General features: G+C 40.4%; 1 protein-coding gene across 3 annotated transcripts in view; it reads right to left on the bottom strand.

The window, feature by feature from the left end:
• Positions 1 to 893: 893 nt before the first annotated feature.
• Positions 894 to 18,519, bottom strand: part of MKX (mohawk homeobox) — a 49,541-nt gene continuing 31,915 nt past the window's right edge. For 2 of the 3 annotated variants that reach the window (XM_048294582.1, XM_048294602.1), the window contains exons 6-7: positions 3,614 to 3,647; positions 894 to 3,501 (exon numbers count right to left, since the gene is read on the bottom strand). In XM_048294582.1, the coding sequence (XP_048150539.1) occupies positions 3,315 to 3,501; positions 3,614 to 3,647 (221 nt within the window). In that variant the 3' untranslated portion in view covers positions 894 to 3,314. The remainder of the gene's footprint in view (positions 3,502 to 3,613; positions 3,648 to 18,519) is intronic. The other variant, XM_048294595.1, reaches the window with a different exon arrangement.

Here is an 18,519-nt window from a genome sequence, read left to right as displayed (position 1 = left end):
ATTGGAGCTCCTCTTACTCAGTGGTTTATAAGAGTTTGTGAGTGCTCAGCTCTGGAAAATGATGTGACAGAGTAGGTGGGAGCAGATTGAGTTGGTGTCTTCATGTCAGACTCGGGTACAAAGTAGGTGCCAAGTAGCTCAGCGTCATTAAGATGTGGGTGTTTTTACACATTCCCAACAGCAAAAGTCAGGCTGTACATACTCCCTCAGGAACTCACGTATCAGCTGAATATCCAGATCCCTACTGACACGTTGGATGGCCCGAGGTGTTGCAGCACCATGTTTATCACAGATCAGCAGGACATAAAACCTTGAAGTGCTGATTGCCCACCAAATCTTAGCTATCACCCTCCCATGCAAGTGCAGTAGCTTTGCGGAGGCACAAAAGTTAACAGACCACTTGCACTGGGCTCTCTACTATGAGCACTGAGCTTCTGGATGGGCTGATTGCATCTCCTCCACCAAGGTTCCACAGCCAAGCATCCGCACAGGGTAATGTACGTAAATGTAGCCTGTAGTGCCAAAAAACCCTAAATGACCAAAGTCTTTCCCAACTGATAGACCTTCTCCAGTGACTCAGGTCAGTGATTAGCTATGGCTTCCCCCTGCGCTCCTCCAGTGTGGAGGATTTATTATCATCATGCCATAGCATGTCATCATGACATAGCAGTCATTCCTCAAACCTTGCTGCAGTTATTTTCACTGGGGATGAGCTGAACTACTTCACACAACTATGTACCACGAGGTGTATTGATCAGACTAACTTTTCTGTTTCGTCCTTGCCTATCACATGCTTGTGTCCCCGTACAAGGAAACCCTGACTATTACAGGAAACCAGAAATGCAAATGCCTAAGGACAGATAAATGAATATTTAATTCAAACCAGCAAAACGTTGTTTGCAGTTATTTATTTTACTAAAATGGTTACATATGTTGAAACAAAGAGCAATAGTAATAATGTTTGTTTTTCCAATATCATAAATAATTACTGAGTTTTCATTAGCTGTTGGCTCAGCACTGATCATGACTTTTGTTATTTAAAAAAGACACACACATATTTCATCAGAACTTGTGTTTTCAGAAAACTCTAAAGCAGCAGTAGAAAAAAAAATAAATTAAAGGAAACAGTAACAAGAAATTAGGCCAAGTATTTCTTAAATTTAAAACCCATTTGATATGTTTTACAGATTATTCTTGTGCTTTGATCATTGGAAAGGAGAACCATTAGCAAATTGTTTATACAATGGCTTGCCTTCTCCAGTTCTACTTCAGAGGAGTCCCCAAAAGTACCCTTTTTACAAGACAAATTTTGTTGTTGCTTATACAGACAAAAACACTGAATATTTCTAACAGAAGAGTTTGTCAAAACCATGAATTTATTGTCACAAAATATTTAATACCAGAATAACTTACAATAGTATGAACGAAAGTGAAGTATTAACTCTCTGCTATTAGTTATAAACTCACATTATTATGCCAAAATCCAGTAAAGTATTAAAAATTAATGTCACAGAATCTTAAGACATATAATGATGCAAGTCAGTAAAACATACTTCAACTGTTCATACAGTCACAACATACATTTCTTGCTTGGCACTTTAAGTCAATGCAAATCAGCAATTTAGAAAACAAAGTAAAAATATATATGTACAAAATATTTTCATATCAAATAATTTTCATTGTACACTAAATAAAACCAACAACGTTATGTTACATCAAGAAGTTTCCTAAGAAGTCACACCAAGGCTGATATTTGCAATGTGTCTTGACTATTTTAGTGCAACTGAAACAGCCTCTATTTGCAAGTTAGTTACATCATTAGCATAGTCCTGCTTCCATTGATGTGGGAGTTCTGCCATTACACTCAGCAGGAGCAGAACTAAACTCTTGCCTTGTTCATTGATGGCTCACCACAAAGAGAAGCAAGGAAAGGGATAAGTAGGAAAAAACCTGACAGGATACCCACAGGAAAAAATCCAAATCCTAGCAACAATCAGCTCTTTTCCAGTTTTCTGTAACTGATTCAGCATAAATTGGTTTTGGCTTTGCCACTGTTTATTCAAGCACTGTAAACTTCATTAGACTATTGTTATATGACTTAAGAATAACTTGTACACCTCCAGATAAAATTTAAAAATAAACCTGCTTTTATGATAGTTATTACACTCAATAGCAGTCAATTTTAGAGACATGACATTTAATACATGGTTTAGTATCTTCTTAAAACCCTCCTGCCTTAAATGCTGAGATTTTTCAATGTTTCAGTTCCCTTGTGATTCTTGTTTGGGCTTTGATAGTTTATATTATAGACTTTTCTTACTGAAATGTGAAATGTCAATCAACTGTCCTCATTTATGCAGTACATACAAAATAAAAATGTTTAAACCACGATAAAGTAATAAGTTCCACCATGGAAACATTTCTGAATGGCATTATAGTTTTAGTTTTGTACAAGAAGAAACCAATTTTACTTCTATCAAAACTTCAGTAAATCACTAGTAAAGCTTTAAATTTATAGAAATTCAACTTGAATTTACAGCTAGTCTGGCTAAAACCTTCTCAACTAGAAATTTTTAAAGAGCAACACAGCTGAGATCATATGTATAAGTTCAAAATAATCTGAACAATTAACTTATTTCCTAAATTTGTGTGTTCTAGAGTATTGCACTTTTCAAAGGAATGATTTTGGTATTTTAATATACTGCATATACAGGTAAGAAACATGCATTAACAACCTTATCGTCACTTTGACAAAACATACTGTACAATTTTTATAACACTGTTGATTAAAAAAAGAGAGTGAGAATGATGTAACAATTTCATTAAGACTCATCAATTTGTACAAGTCAAATAAGCACAACTCTCCAGGGCCTTCAGCAGTAATGTGTTTAGCCCTCGGCTGCTTAAGCCCACTTGGAATAATATACAAAGTTTAAGCATTATGGCATTGTCATTTTGAGGCATAACACTGTTGTACTATGCCCACGTTATAGCTTATTTTTTCAAAGCAAGGCACTTACTGTAATAGCAATGCAAACATCTTATGCGCACTTTGATTAACATAAAATAAGTTAATGTTTTGATAAAAACAGGGTTTTTATAATTTACATGACTTTTATAGAAGCAATTGAACATTTCATTTAATACAATGAAAACATCTGGGTCAGAAGGGACCTTAATTTTTTTAACTGACCATTCTGTAAAAGGGGACCTATTTTCCACATTTTCCTCATATCAGTGAATCTGATTTTGCTGAAAACCAATCCTGTGAGGAAAATGTCCGTTTGATGTGAAAAAGAAAGAGGACCCATCTCTTAAAACTGCTGAACTAATGGCACTTTAACAGTCTTTACTTCTGATATATGTGATGATTTCTGAATGATGCAGCTGGTAGTTCCCTGAAGTTTATCCTTCCCCTGGGCAAGGTTCGTTAGGGCCATAGCTGCGTTGATCTCCTTCCAGTATGTTTCATCTTTGCTGGATCCCTTTCTGTTAGCTGCGCTAGATACAAGCAACAACAAATATTTACGCACACATCTTACATAGCTACATGGTATCAGGAAAACTGTAATAACAGCAATAATTTTGGAAAATTGTGAAGTCCCTTACTCACCTTTCACACTTATTTGGTCCATTCTCCAGATTTTCTGTAAACAGGAAAAAAAAAGTCTATTTTATTTTAATAGTTTTAAAAACAAGCATGTTCAGGGAATAGGCATATTGAAAAATAACGCAAGGCTTATTCCAAAATTGATACCAGATTTAAAACAAAATCTTTGCTTTGACACATACAAAGGACAAGCTTCATGCAGGCATCTGCCTAGAGAAAGCTACACTGAAGGTGTAGCTGTTCTTGAAGGTTCACCTACATTTGGCAGGGTAATAGAGCTGTGTTTCAAAACATAAATACCAAAGACATAAGTAATTGCAAAACCTAAAAATAAAAATCTGCTTCATTGCCTTTCAGTGAATGCCTTTCAGTATGCACTAAAAATAGGACTCTCACCCATGCACACATGATGTGTGGGAGTTTTAATGTGCCCCTTGCCCAAGCAGTGCCTCAGTCACAGGGGCAGCTGAGAGGGACACAAGTAACAAGCACACCTGGTTAACAGCCCTCAAAGATGAAATTGCATCACAGGCATAAACTGCACTTCCTCATCAAGAGTCATATTTGTTCATTCACTAAGTCCTCACGTCCCAGAGAAGCCAAAAATATTTACCAGGCAGAAATGTATAAGCTTTATTCAGTGGGTTTGCTATCCTGACACAGAAATACATTATAGAGGAGCAAGAAGCCGCTGCCCAAATGCAATACCTATGCAAAACAAGTCAACCAAAGAAACAGCAATGGCATGAGCGCTAATGACTACAAGACCCAAAAAGCATCTAAACACAACATAAATCTCATCAAGGAATGCACATCTTTGCAACACCAGATTCCCAAATACAAATCAACCTTATTGCTAGATTTCCATCAGATTATTAAAGTTGATCTTGTCTTTAAACAGAGCTTCCAGTGGAATAACCGTTGGTAGCCCTCCACTTAGGAGCAACCTTGCCCACCACAACCAGCAGCCCATTGTCTCCTACAGCCAATAATTCAGCTCAGCTGCACTGCACAGTACTTGGAAGTGACTGCTGGAGACCACAGTCCCACTAAAGAAATGCAGGGACACCAGCTGTAATTTCAGAGATCAGCTGTTTGTCAAACTGTTTGATCTAGCAGGCCTCCATCCTTTCGCAAAATAGCTTTATAAATAAATGCTCACAGGTGACCAAGGTTTAAGTTTTGTTCCAAAAGTGCACATCTTAAATCAGTATCTCTTAAGCTCTCCTAGATCAATGCTTGAATGGGATTCAAGATGGGAAGTCCAGCCTATGCAGAGGACAAGGAACCAAGGAAAAAAGAAACATTTGATCCAGAAAGAGGTACTGAATGACACAAAAATTCTCCTTCTTCATGCCATACTTGGCTATGAAGAATTCTTCAGCCCTGCTTCATTGTTTTCTTAATTAGAGACAATTTTAAAGAAGAGGTTGAGGACTGAATAGGTCAGTAGGTATAGAAATGGAAATGGCAAGTAATAGAGAACATCATTGCCAGAGCAAACCTGGATATAAATACACCTCTCTCAAGCATTTGTCAGTTTCTTTTGCAGTTGGAAAATATTTCCTATGAACAAAAAAATTGCTTGTACAAACTTCTGAGGGAAGTAGGTGTGAATGGTGACACACATTCCAATTCCAGCGTTTATTTGAAGGAGTATTTGCAAATATTTTTTACTGGTGTTTAGCCAGCTCTAAAAGAAAGCATCTTGCCCATGGTATATAATAGCAGTAGCAAAGCTAAAAAATAAAATCCAGGAGGAAAGAGCTGCCCATTCTTTAACTTTGCTGAAGATTTTTCCTGAATCACACATATTTTCTTATTCTGTTCAGATTTTATGTTTTTTTCAAACAAATAATTTATGTCAAAGAAACTCAAAACTGGGTTACAATAAAACCATCACTGACAATTTGCAAAAGCGCTTGCTAATAACTGCTCTAAAAGCACATTAGTACAATGAAGTCTGAAAATCCATCATTTCAAAGCACAGGCCTTTTTTCCTTGCCAAAAATCCTTTTCTCCTATACCAAACCTCTGACAGCATATCCCAGTTTGCATTACCATAGCATCCAAGCAGCTCCCACGTGTCTGAACAGCTCTTAGCAAAGGAAGTAAGTATTACCATATTTTTTTGGTTGGGGATAACCACAGTGAGAGACACAACGACCTTTCCTTATGCTCTCCTTGACATCTTGCCAGTCAAACCAACCTAATGTGACTCAAAGCAAAAGTGAGGTTCACTTCACATGCCATGAATCTGCCATCTAAGTTATGTATCTTTGTATCTTGTCCAGACTCCATTCATAAACAACAGATATCTCCTCCAAGAAGTGGTTTCAGCCATTCTATTTAACACTGCAGTCCAATGTCCCTGACTGCTGCTGTGAAGCCAAATACATAGGTTCTGTTCTATGGTCCCTTCCCCACACTTTGTCCTTGGACAGCATTATCATCCATGTGGATATGCTGAGAGCTGGATGAGGAGAGGACCATATCTCTCCTTTGGATATTCAGTATGTCTATGATTCATATCTATATTTATTTAGAGAGATTTAGTACACTGCTAGCATAACTACAGCCTTAATGGCTTAGCTCAGCCTGGAAGAAATGCGGGCTGGTCATGTCTGGTTCTTCACTGGCCAAAGAACATAGATGACAAAATGTTATCAAATGTATAAAAAACCCCACAAAATTCTGAGTCTTACCCAGTATTTTGCTCTTTCTTCATCTTTTGTAATCTATCCGCTCTGCCCCCAACTACTAATTAAAGATTTTGATAATTAAAGCATTTGATATTTGAGATATCTGCACAAGAATTGCAAGGTATATTTCAACTGTAAAAGCAATATTTTCGTGAGATTGCTTCATGGAAGTGATCAAAGAACTTCATTCTCAAAATGGAAAGTGTTCAGTTTCTTGACCATCACACATGTTCCTAGATTTCATCTCTGAGGCAATAAGGAAATGGCACTGGGGCTGGGTAACCTCTCTGGCAATGGGGTTGGAAGGAATGGAAAAACGATGGAGCATACTGAATCTCACTGAGTAGCTTCATCTGAGGACTAGCCCCAGAGTAAGTGCTGATGGGCACTCCACTCATGACTCACTCCACTCTACTACATGAGAAGCAGCACTTTACCAGCCTTGAGGTACCAAGGTTGCTGCAGAGCTGTTCTCTCCAAGCACTGTGGTTACCTTTAATCTCACACACCTTTGGTGGCAGCACCTCTGGTCTCCTCTTAAAGAGTGTGGCTCTTTCAGTAGTTGGATCAAGGCAGGCTGTCACACAAATTTAAACCCCTACAGACTTGCCAAGCTTAGATCAGTGTGTCAAGTGACTCTAGGGAAAGCCAACGCTGATGAATTACTGTATTCCACATCGTTCCCAAGACTCATTTGATAGGTTAAACAATGATGTTTACCCTACTGCATACAGACATAAATACATTTCAACAGCATACAACTGGCCAGCACAAATAATTTTGCTAAACAAACAACAGTAGTGTTCAATATCATATTTAGTAATTGAAACCAAGCTGCTGCTGAAAGTGTTTTGTAGTGTCTCAGAAAGGATTACGCTTCTTGTCAAAGGATGGTAGTAGGCTTTTAATGTATATTGAGATTGTATAATAAATATATTTAATACTAAACATCAGAAATACCTATTTGCTCCAGGTCTGGAAATCACTTAAAACAGTGGTCATTGCTCTGTAACCATAAAGTTTTAAACACTGTGAAAATGGAAACTCAGTCATTTAAAATTAGGGGTTGTCATTTATACTTCACTTTCTGGTGCTTCATTCTGCTCCCAGTTGCAAGCATCCAGAGAATCAGCTTTTGCCTACCCAAGAATGTCTCATTCTGCTCTCAACATCCGCCCAAAGAAACCAGCAAGGCAGGATATTTGTTCCCTCTTGTTTATAATAGGAAGTCACTATAAATCACCTACCAATGGAATCCTGTATACCTTTCCATTAGTATGAGTTTTCAGTATACAGTTTACTGTAGGACATAGTGCCAAGAGTGTAGACACCAGACAATACCAGCTTTGTGATACATGGTATTTTAGCATGGTATTTTTCAGGACTCACATTATTAATAATATACATGGCATCTTTTTTTCACCATGAAATTTCCTCATAAATATTAACTGGCTGATCCTGACAACTCTCTTGCAAGGTAGCCTGCAGTCCCTTTTTAGTAGAGACGGAAATGAGTCTCAGAAATCCAAAGACAAAATACTGCCTAGGCAATATTTTGATAATTTCAGAAGCATTTAAAAACAGATTTTTCCAGGATTTCTCTTATATTTAAAATGTTTTCCTTTGTTCTTCTGCTATCAGAAAGGACCAGCCAAAGAAAATTAACCCCAGGGTTCTTGCAGGCAAACCATCCTTAAACTGCACAATAGCATCACACACCTCTAATTTACTGTGCACAAAGGCTGTCTGGCTACACAGAGCTTGCAGCACATCCAGATATTTCAGAACAGTTCAGATGCTTACTGCTCACTGCACCCAGACTAATAACTTTTATATACTTGGACAACTTCAGAGGTGTGCTAAATAATGTTAATTACATTTTATCCTTTGGATATAAGAATTCTGACCTAAGAATATCATGTGTGTGGTGATGAACCAACTTCACCCAAGGCCCTGCAGGGAACAGCGAAGGCAAGACTGACCCCTTACGTGGCACCAAGCAGCCTCCACATTGCTCCCCCACTCACTGTGGTATCTGGCTCAAGCTGAGCCACAGTAACTGGCTTAAACCCTGCTTTGTGTTATCAGGTAACACTGACAAAGCAAAGATGGCTTGAAACCAATAGGGGAAAGAATGTGTGAATGAGGGAACAAGACAGAGAGGGAAGGGTACAGAACATTATGTAGTGGGGAAAAAATGGGAATGCAAGTCAAGACACAGTAGGTCAGTCTCACATGACCGTCATACTTTTTGAAGCTACTTAAACATGTACAGATTCCTGATGAATTACACATCTTCTAGTCTAGCTTAAAATGGAGAGAAAGAAAAGAACTGCTGGCCTCAAATGGTGAACACCATAAAACATTTGTTGGTTCAATAAAAGGTCCTGTATAACTTATCTTCATTTTAAAATTGGCAACATTATTCAGTTGTTTCTCTCACTGCCTCTCCTGAACTTTCTTTTGTTGGTTTTGGAGACTCTGGCTTAACATGTGTTGACCAGCATTTTCAAAACAAGCAAGAAGAGGAAAAAGAAGGAGAAACAGGAAATAAACTGGGGCAGCTGAAAAGAAAAATGAACATTACATGTGTGAGTAAATTAGTGGTGAGATGAGGTATTTCTGTAGGTCACATACTTACACACACCTTGACTCCAGTATTTTCCAAACCACAATTTCAGGGCACGTAAGACTTTCAGATCTCTGTTTCTCCAAGGAAAAAGCTAGGTTAATTTGAGTTAATATTCCTTTACTCTTCTGCATTGATACAGCTCCTTTACCCCAAAGGATCCCAAAGTAAACCATGAATCACACAACACCACTAATACTCACCCACATCTGGGGAGGGAACGTGGCTTAGCCCAGGCTGCTCAGCGATGCAAGGGAGGGGAAACTGTAGCCCAGAGCTGCAGGCCAGGCCCTTTGCTCTTATAAAAAATGTCATTTAATCTTGGTGCAAAGACTGTAGCATCAAGAAAACCTCAGCTTCTCTAACCTTAATTGGAGGCAGCAGGAGCTGGCCATCCCAAATTTACACTCGCAGGCTCCCGTTTTGAGCCTGATGTAAACAGACAAATGAGTTTGTAAACATGGATACTGCTCAGCCAGTGACCCACACTACCACAGGCTTTCTACACACAGGCAGGACTCATCCCACCTAGCACTGAAACTCCTAAAATCCTTTTCCTTTTGCACCATCCTCCCTGTTTCCTCCTCAGGGACAATAGACCTATTAAGGATGAATTACGGAGAAGTGCAGACAGGAAAGCTCATGCTGGAAGAGACTCCAAACCGCAGAGTCTCTTACAGAAAAATTCCCCAAACACGCCCCGGTGGCTGATCTCCTGCTGACCCCAGGCCACCTCCACATGGGATCCCTTCACTGTTGTCCCTTGTGAGGCCACTCCTGCCCAAAGCAGGTCCTGGACTGGGAAGGTCTGTGTGAAACCATCTGGTTGGGACTGGCAGCACTCATGCAGCAGAACCTTTTGGTGGAGGAATGAAAGTCCCTGTTGGAGTTTCAGGTGACCTGTGGCTGCAGACACAGCATGGCAGTGTGACCTGGGAGACTGCATGATACCAATCTCAGCTGGTCTGATCTCAGGGGCGTACTGGATTTCTACTGACAAAGATTTATTACCATGTCCTTTAGCTGGGTGGGAGGAGGAAGCTGTCAGAAACTTGCAGGAATGAGCTCTGGGCCCAGGCTCTAGAGAAAGCTCCTTTTCAGCAAAGCTTTATTTTACCACTGCTCTCTTTCTTCCAGGAGGAGGTTACAGAGCAGCTTGTAATGAAGTCAACCCCACAACTCTGTTACCTCACTCTTTGGCTTCACAGGGACACCAAGTATAACAACTGACCTGTCATCAGCTGTTACGCCCTTTCAGATGAACAAACTGCATAATGACAATTTATGTTCACAGTGACCGCCAGAGAGAATATTTTTTTTCCCTGTTCACCCCGTGGGTTTTTTTCCAGGAACAGCTATAGCCCTGGTCTGACATCTTCTATTAAGATCCATACAGTGGGTCTTGCCAGTGTTAGAAACATCCCTTTGCCATCATGCCCTAGACCAAACCTTTTCTGTGAAAACACTTCACTGCAATTTGTTTCTTGCATCAAACTTCACATATAAGCTTTAAGTGTGAAGGACTGCTATCACTCAAGTTATTTCCTGAATACCTGAGAACCTGAAGACATTTTTACCTCATGCAGCCTGGAGCCTGATGCAGTGGGAGTAGGCATCTAATTACATTTTAATACATGTGATTTTTATAAAATGAGTGTACAAGCCCACAGAGACTGTGATAGGTATATTTTATAAATCGTAAAAGAGAACTTGAGTTTGCAAGTCTATATTAATATTTGCATTAATAAGTGCACTGAAAGCCCCACATAATAGTAGGCATGGTGCAAATGGTCTTACAGTCTTGAACTATGCACATGAATGTAAGAATTCATGAGTTAGCAAAATAGATAAAAACCTGGTGTAAATCGCTTCACTGTTCAGTCACAGCTGACTCTAAATTTCTCCTGACCACTGACAGTGTGTTCTCCTTGGTGAGATTCAGGGCACTGTGTGAGTCTTGTTTTCTTAGCCAGAACTTAGCAGAGCCTAAAATGGGAGCTGGGGCTGTGAGCACTGAGGTGAGCTGTTAACAAACTGGTGCTTATATGGTTTTATTTTCTTTTCATGTTTGCCGCAAAGCTGACTGAAATCAAATTTTTTCTTATTGAGCTGGCATGTTTCTCGTTGAGTCGTGCAATGTTGTCAGATTCCTTGGTGAGAGTCTCCCACATGCATTTCAGAATGCATAAAGAAACATCTGACCTAGGCTTCTTTTTTTTTTGTGTGTGTGTGTGTGTGTGTGTGTTATTTGGGAAGGGATTTACAACATGTGCTGTGCTGACTCATCAGATGAAGTGGTTTGCCCTTCTGTTGCAAACCATTAGGGGTTAACACTGAAAACCATGTTAGGCAGCAGGTAAGGGGGAGGCTGAAATAAAGAAAAGAGGAGAAAGGAGAAGGGGAAGAGAAAAAATAAATAAAGAGTATGGGAGATGTTACAAAAAAAGAAAATGACAAAATGGAAAATGAAGATTCACCAGGAAAAAGAAGAGTAAGTAATATGAAGGGAGAAAACATACCACTATGTCAATTTTCTTTATTTTTAATACAAAAATATCCTTTTCCCACCCAGGAAAGTTGCTGTTGTGCAGGCAGGCACGTTCAGTCTTTCACTCTGGATCTAAAGAGTTTAATTGGGAGCTCTTAAAGACTAAAATAAGGCTTTAAAAATAAAAAGCTAAAGTCAAATGCAGCCAGGGTAAGCACTACTACACTCCAGCACGATTGTTTTTCATTAAAAAAGCAGGGTGAAAGGGAGGGTTTCAAAGCCGTATTTCAACCCTAGGCTGACACGACAGCAGTAAAATCTGATTTTGTTATGCTAGTTGGCTGTGGGTTTGGGAGCAGACCCTATATATGCAGTGTAATGTTATGATATGAATGCATGCACACAGGATATTTTCAGAAGCCTCTTGCAGAATATAGAGGAACATGCCACCCATTCCTGTGGCCCCACTTGCAGGAGCCAGCTCCTCTCCTGCTCCTGGGAGCCAAGCAGGCTCAGACATGGCATGTGCTGTACAACGAAAATTTAAATTATAAGGTGCTGTATTTTCAGGCAAGTGGAGGAACTTCTTAGTGAATGTCAGAACTGATTTCCATGGCATGTTTAGCCAGAAGCATGGAGTAAAGAATGGGTAAGTCTATCTGAGAGACAAAATCCAGTTTCTTTCCCTTGCCTGTAAGATAAAGAACTAACAAATATGGTCTCTTTAAACATCCACTTTCTTCCATCCACTGCATGGGGTACTGAAATGTGCACAAAACTTCCCACAGAATCATAGAATACCCTGAGCTGCATCCACAAGGATCATCAAAGTTCAACTCCTGGCCCTGAACAGGCAGCCCCAAGAACTGCACCATGAGCCTGAGAGCATTGTCCAAATGCTTCTGGAACTTCAGCAGGCTTGGTGCTGTGACCGCTTCCCTGGGGAGCCTGTTCCAGTGCTCAGCCACCCTCTGGGTGAAGAACCTTTTCCTAATATCCAACCTTAACCACCCTGACACCTGTGCAAATACTAAACCCCAGATACCTAAGTAGTGTCCCAAACTTACTGTGCTCTGTGAGATCATAAGCACACAAATTCAAGCAGCTTGTAAGAAAAGTGCATCATCAGGGCTCCAGCAATCAAATAGCCATAAAAATGACTGTAAGCTGCAAAAGACCCTCACGGTAACCCAGACAACTGTTGCACAACAGATCCTGCAAATCCAGGGATTACATGTGAAATTTAAAACATTGTTTATATCTCCAGGGAGATACAGATATTTTCAAATATATACCTACCTGTATCTGCTTCTAAATTATGTTTGTATAAAAATGGGAATGGCTAAGCAATCTGCCTTCACACTAAGTATACTATGAGATACAGCAGTACAATCACACATGGTATTTTCTGTGGTCACCACTTCCTGAAGGGACATGATGAAGCTGTGCCAGGGCTGAACCTGGAGCAGTTGGTGACACCTTTCCCTGCACAACCTCGGTGCCATGACACAGCAGCTCTGATGCTGTTGCCGGAAGAGGACACAAGAAGAGAAAAGACAGGTGGACATAGCACATTAAGTAAATCACGTTAGTGACTGACAGTCTCTCTGCTTGTGCTACAGGTTTGCGTGGGGCTCAATAAGTCATTCTAACTGACCTTTTCACAGTACAGTGCCACAGTACATTCTTCGGTCTCTAGACTCTGACTTGAGAGCCTGAGCTTTCAACTTCAGCAGTGCTGAGCACTCACAGGTGCAAAGGAGGTTAAATGAGGTTTTTATGCTGCTTTACATGCATAAAAAGCCATGAAATCATGAGCATCCACAAGGTCTTACGTATCTAAAATTAATTTAAATTGTAATTGTTTGGTGCCTTACTTATCCATTTGTGAAATCCTACAGATGTCTTATGGAAACACCTTCATTAAAGTTTGAAACGGGCCAGATAGAATGTATCAAGTTGCACTGAACAGCACATCATGAAAACAATCATCCTGTCCTCAGAGGGGGTCAGATGTGTTCATGCTATGGCTTTGGTGGTACAGAACCAGCACTGAGCACCCAATGAGGATATAAGATGGGTTTTGAGGCATCTTTCCAACCAGGCCAGGTTACATATGTCAGAAAAGTATCTCTTTCCTCATCTAGCTTGAAATGTGATGGGAACCCCTTTATTCAGCATCCTGAGGAATTACCACAACATACATAGAAAGCTGTCGTCACACACCTCCCTGACCATATGCAGAATAACCACAGAAAGAAGTTGCTGATTGAGCTGCAGGAAAAAGAGCTGCCTGTGGATTATTCTCATCTCCAGCTGCACAAAAGTGATTTTAGTGTTTGATAACATTATTTTTGAGTCAACTCTTCAGTTCTGTTTCCTCTGCTTTACCTTGTAAAGCTATTGCAGTCTTCATGCTCCTGCTCACCACAACTTGCACTGTTATTATTTCCATTATGGGATTTCTTCCGAAACCTAAATATTCCCTGGCAGCTTTTAAACAGGCCCTCAGAGATTCTAGTAAATTGGGAGGTATCTCAGGAAGGGTTGTGTTTTCAGTTTTCCTATTCACCGAGTGAGTGAGAGGCAGCGCACCAAAAGGCAGAAGGCTCTTGGAGCAGAACTGCATGCCCAGAATTATTCAGGAAGATGTACCTATTTGCCAAGAGCTTTTGAAGAAGCAGAAACACCTCCTTCTACTCCAAACATCATGTTGTGTTTAAAATGGTTTGAGTCCCAGTGCAGTGCAATTCCAGTAACTCTGCAGAAGAATCATACTTAGAAGAGCTGAAAGCCTGTGCGGGATATCATGGAGAATGATGCAGTGTAATGAATCAGCCAGACTGTGCTTGAATTCTCAAGGAGCAGCTAAACCTGAACACTGCAGATGCTCACTAACTGAAAGTTGTAAGCGCCCTTCACAGCAGAGTCTTTGCCTAAGACAGATGAGGCTCCTGCACTCTGAAGGAGCACGTGTGGGAGGTCTGAAACAGTAGTAGGCCAGCACTTAACATTGCAAAGGCCTTGGATGTGAACAGCTTTGTGGAAGAAGGAGGAATTGCTTCTCTGGCAAAAGGTATGAAACAGTCTGTGATAACAGGAATGAGAGCAAGGATGACTGAACAAATATTTGCACTGAATGCCTTGTCAGGATAGGGGAATTGCTACTGATATGATCTTTACTTTCAATGTTACTGTTTCTGACAGTCTTACAGACTTTGCAGATGTTTATTGGCCACTAAATCATTCTTCAAGAATGTTGGCTCTGTTCCCAAACCTGAAGAGCCTGAATGTGAAGGGGTTTGTTATTCAACACACACTGCTGCTTTTGGAGACAGTGATTTTCAAGAGACCAGCAGGGAAGCATCGTCAACTGATAACAAGACAGGGACTGGATTCAGATTTCCCTGCACTCCGGGCCTCAGCTGCTAAGGCAGGCTGAGTAAATGAGCACCACGTAGCAGGGCACTGAGTATCCACGTGGCAGAGAGCACTGCCTGAGCCGTGACAGCAACGCTGCGCCACAAGAATGGACCTGCATTGCAACAAACATTGCTGCTGAGAGACAGGGCTTACCAGCTCATCCCGACCTTGACGTACTGCCTGCTCTTCTTGGTATAGCACAGTTGCATGAATTTTAGAGCCTTTATAAAGCTCGCTCCATGGTGCTGCAGAGATTAGTTCTGTTCTGCTCGGCTCCTCTAACTGCAGGACACGCTGCATAACAACGAGGCTCATTCAAACCCTTTGCCATTCATCTCAGGAAGAGCAGCTCGCAAAGACGCAATTGCTGAGCTGTGGAGGACCCTAAGCCACTTTATTTCAAGGCAAACAGATTTGCTTTCAAACAGAGTTTTTGAACTACAGGCAATATGCTCAGGCTAGTTTCTCTTGAGTGAAGATGCTGATTCTCTGAGATCACTGCCAACAGTTCTCACCTGAAAAAGCTACACTAGCCACTGGAAGCTGTACCTAAATAGAGACTGGACTAAAATAGTAGTAATAATAATTGTGACAGTAATAATACATATCTTTTAAATAACGAGTGATAAAAAGTAATCCATTCCCTTTGTATGAATAAAATTATGAATTATTGGCACACAGTGTATTATTACCAAAGGAAAGATGTACTATCCATAGGTATTAAATATATTTCTCCCAAAAAGGCACCAACACATTGACCAGTGCATGTGATCTAAAAGCATTTAAAGCCAATTCCCTCCTCTAAAACCTAATTGAATTGCTGGCTATCAGCTTCCAAGATGAAAGACAGTGGTATCCAAAATAGCCCCTAGTAACATTTTCCCCCCAAATAGGGCAAATATTGTTTAAAAATGTCAGGTTGCTGCAGAGATAATGTGCTTCAAAAATATGTAAGACAGGTGCAGAAAGCAATAATGTCATCTTTACTATGTATTTGTTTTACATTAGCTCATACATGTTTTCCTGGAAGCCAGGAGATTTCTGCTGGGGAATTCTCTCCTGCAACTGTTTGCTGTATCAGACATAAAACACATACATATTTATGGCAAAGCCACATGGTATCTATGGTTAAATCAACTGACATACTTCAAAAAATATGACTTTTGATTAATTTGGAAGCTCTATAGGTCAAAACCAGCTCAGAAGCTTTATTAGCATGTATAAATCACTGGTCTTCCCTCATGTTACCATTAAAAAAAAAACCGAACAACCCTTCACCCAACAAGGTTTGCAATGGGAAACTGAGCTATAGATATATGTGAATAAAAATTTGGAAAATACCTGCATTCTTACAAAGCAATTCCTTACACAGATGCAGTTGGAAATCACTGTGAACTTCTTGTTCAAGGAGCAATTTAATTAATTTTATCTCAGAGTAATTCACACTTAAGGAATTTTTATATGGGTCTTCCCTGACCTACTTAGATGTTTTCCTAAGCATCTGCAACAATCATATATTTGTACAGATACCCTCGCATTCTCACCTGCTTTTTAAGAATTAAGATCCTGAATTTCCACTTCTATAGAGAAAATCAGTAAGACAGGAAGCCACGGTTCCAGACATAAAGAACATCCACATTTCTCAGAAAATAACTATGGTGAAAGAAAGAGAGATCCTTTGATCCCTCCAACACAGTTCAACTCTAAGCTTTGAGCTTTTGGATGGAGGATAAAGGGAAGACTCTTAGCAGCCAAGCAAGCCAGGCAGCTACAACACAAACTCTCTAAGCTCTGTGAACTGTTTCATGTTTTCTAATTAACTTGCTGCTATTATTAGTAGTACTTCTGTTTCCACTTCTATAACAACAAAGGCTTTTTCTTTCATTTCACAAGAATTTTTTATTTTTGCCCGTGAGCCAAAGCTTTACCATAGAACGATTGCGTATACATCACAGTCTGTGAAGTTTATGGGGATCTGCAGAGGGCCTGCAAAGCAGACACAGCAAATCCCATGTGTGGACAGCCGCCTGCATTCCTGCCCACCATCCTTCTCCAGCAATGAGCAAACAGACATTGCACCACCAGCTGTATTTGAAAGTACAGGTTTCATCAGGATGCACAAACACCACCCTAGCTGGGTGGCACCGTCATGTTACTTCAGACAAACTAGTAAGGTGTTGGCAAAACCAGCCCCGCTGAGCACCACTGGGAGGGGCTCATCCAGCTCTCAGGCAGGGCTTGGCTAGTGTTGGCAGACACCATCAACCCCAACTGCAACTCCAGGTTCAGCAAATCTTTTTAAAATACTCTCTGGACAGCACTTCCTAGGCAACTACTGTCTCAGGTAGGAGCATCCTGAGAGCTGCTCAAAGCACCCTGAAGGCTGCTGACCACCCAAAGCCCCATCTGCAGAGACACTCTCCCTTCCTCTCACACCTCAAACACAGCTGGCTGCCTCAAGCTGTTACAACACGAGCCTTGCACCCTTCAAACACCCAGAGGCCCAATTTGGGGCTTAAATGACACCTGCCCCATTCCTTTATTTTTGTTTTTATAAGACTCATTAGCCTTTGTGCTGAAGCAGAAATTCCAGAATACAAACCAGGACACTGACAATGTATCTGTACCCTCAGATTCCAAGGAGGAACTGCCTACAAGAAACAACAAAATGTCTAAAAACCCTGGCATCAAGGACTTTTCCATTTGATTTTGGTTAATGTTAGGAAGCCACATTACTCAGATAGGCCTGGGTGAAACACCCTCTGCTTCATTTGTGAAATCTGCATTTCAGTAGAGAGAACAAAGTATAGGAACATATAGGAATGTTCAGCCATATCCAGTGATTGCAATTCTCAATCAAAATTGCTTCTCAATCGTGTTGTCTTCTTTTCTATCATATCTGTCTTTTTCCACTTCCTCCCCATTTCCAACTGGATCCTCATTTTTCTTTCTCTGCTATGACAGGGGATGAGAAAAGCAAGAAGAGACTTTGCTGCAGTTCTTTCAAGAAACATTCAAGACTACCCATTGGGAAGGCACTTGGCTTGCAAAGCCAAAGTCACACTGTAGCAACCCATCAAATATGAGGTGCTGTGTGTGTTCAACTGCTGGCATTAAACTCTTGTTCTGTAAGATTTGGGTAGAAATTGGTAGTTGCTGCCCCCCAAAGAGGCAGACTGGGAAGTATGACTTGTGAATACGAAGCACAAAGACTTTGGGGAAGTTTCCCCTGGCCACAATTGTGTGCACATATCCTACCCCTGAGTTTAGTAAGCTGGTTTCTATACAGCACTTAAAATGGAAAAAAAAAAAATCCCTTTGAAAGAAGTGCCTTGAAACACTGATATTGGCAAGGGATGACACTCACTTGCTGTAATTACTGAAAGACAAAATTTTTGATCAGGACTCCTTATTCAATTCTCTCCAAAGCCTCTCCGAGCTCCAAGTGCCGTGACCTTTAAAATCAAGGGAGCAAAATGTTCTCTGTTCTAATGACTGGTACTGTAAAAGCAGAAAATCCACATGCTAAAACTGAGATTTAAATTGTACTGTTTGGCAATAAAATCAGACTTGTTTCTTTTTGGGTATCAGAGTAAAACATGGTCTGTATAAAATGTTTAGAAGGATACTAAACTTTAGAAAAATTGGCTAAAGTTATAAACAGGGG

The sequence above is a fragment of the Corvus hawaiiensis genome, chromosome 1 (assembly GCF_020740725.1).
Source record: "Corvus hawaiiensis isolate bCorHaw1 chromosome 1, bCorHaw1.pri.cur, whole genome shotgun sequence".
NCBI lineage: Eukaryota > Metazoa > Chordata > Aves > Passeriformes > Corvidae > Corvus > Corvus hawaiiensis.
This window is presented reverse-complemented; position numbering and strand designations above follow the sequence as displayed.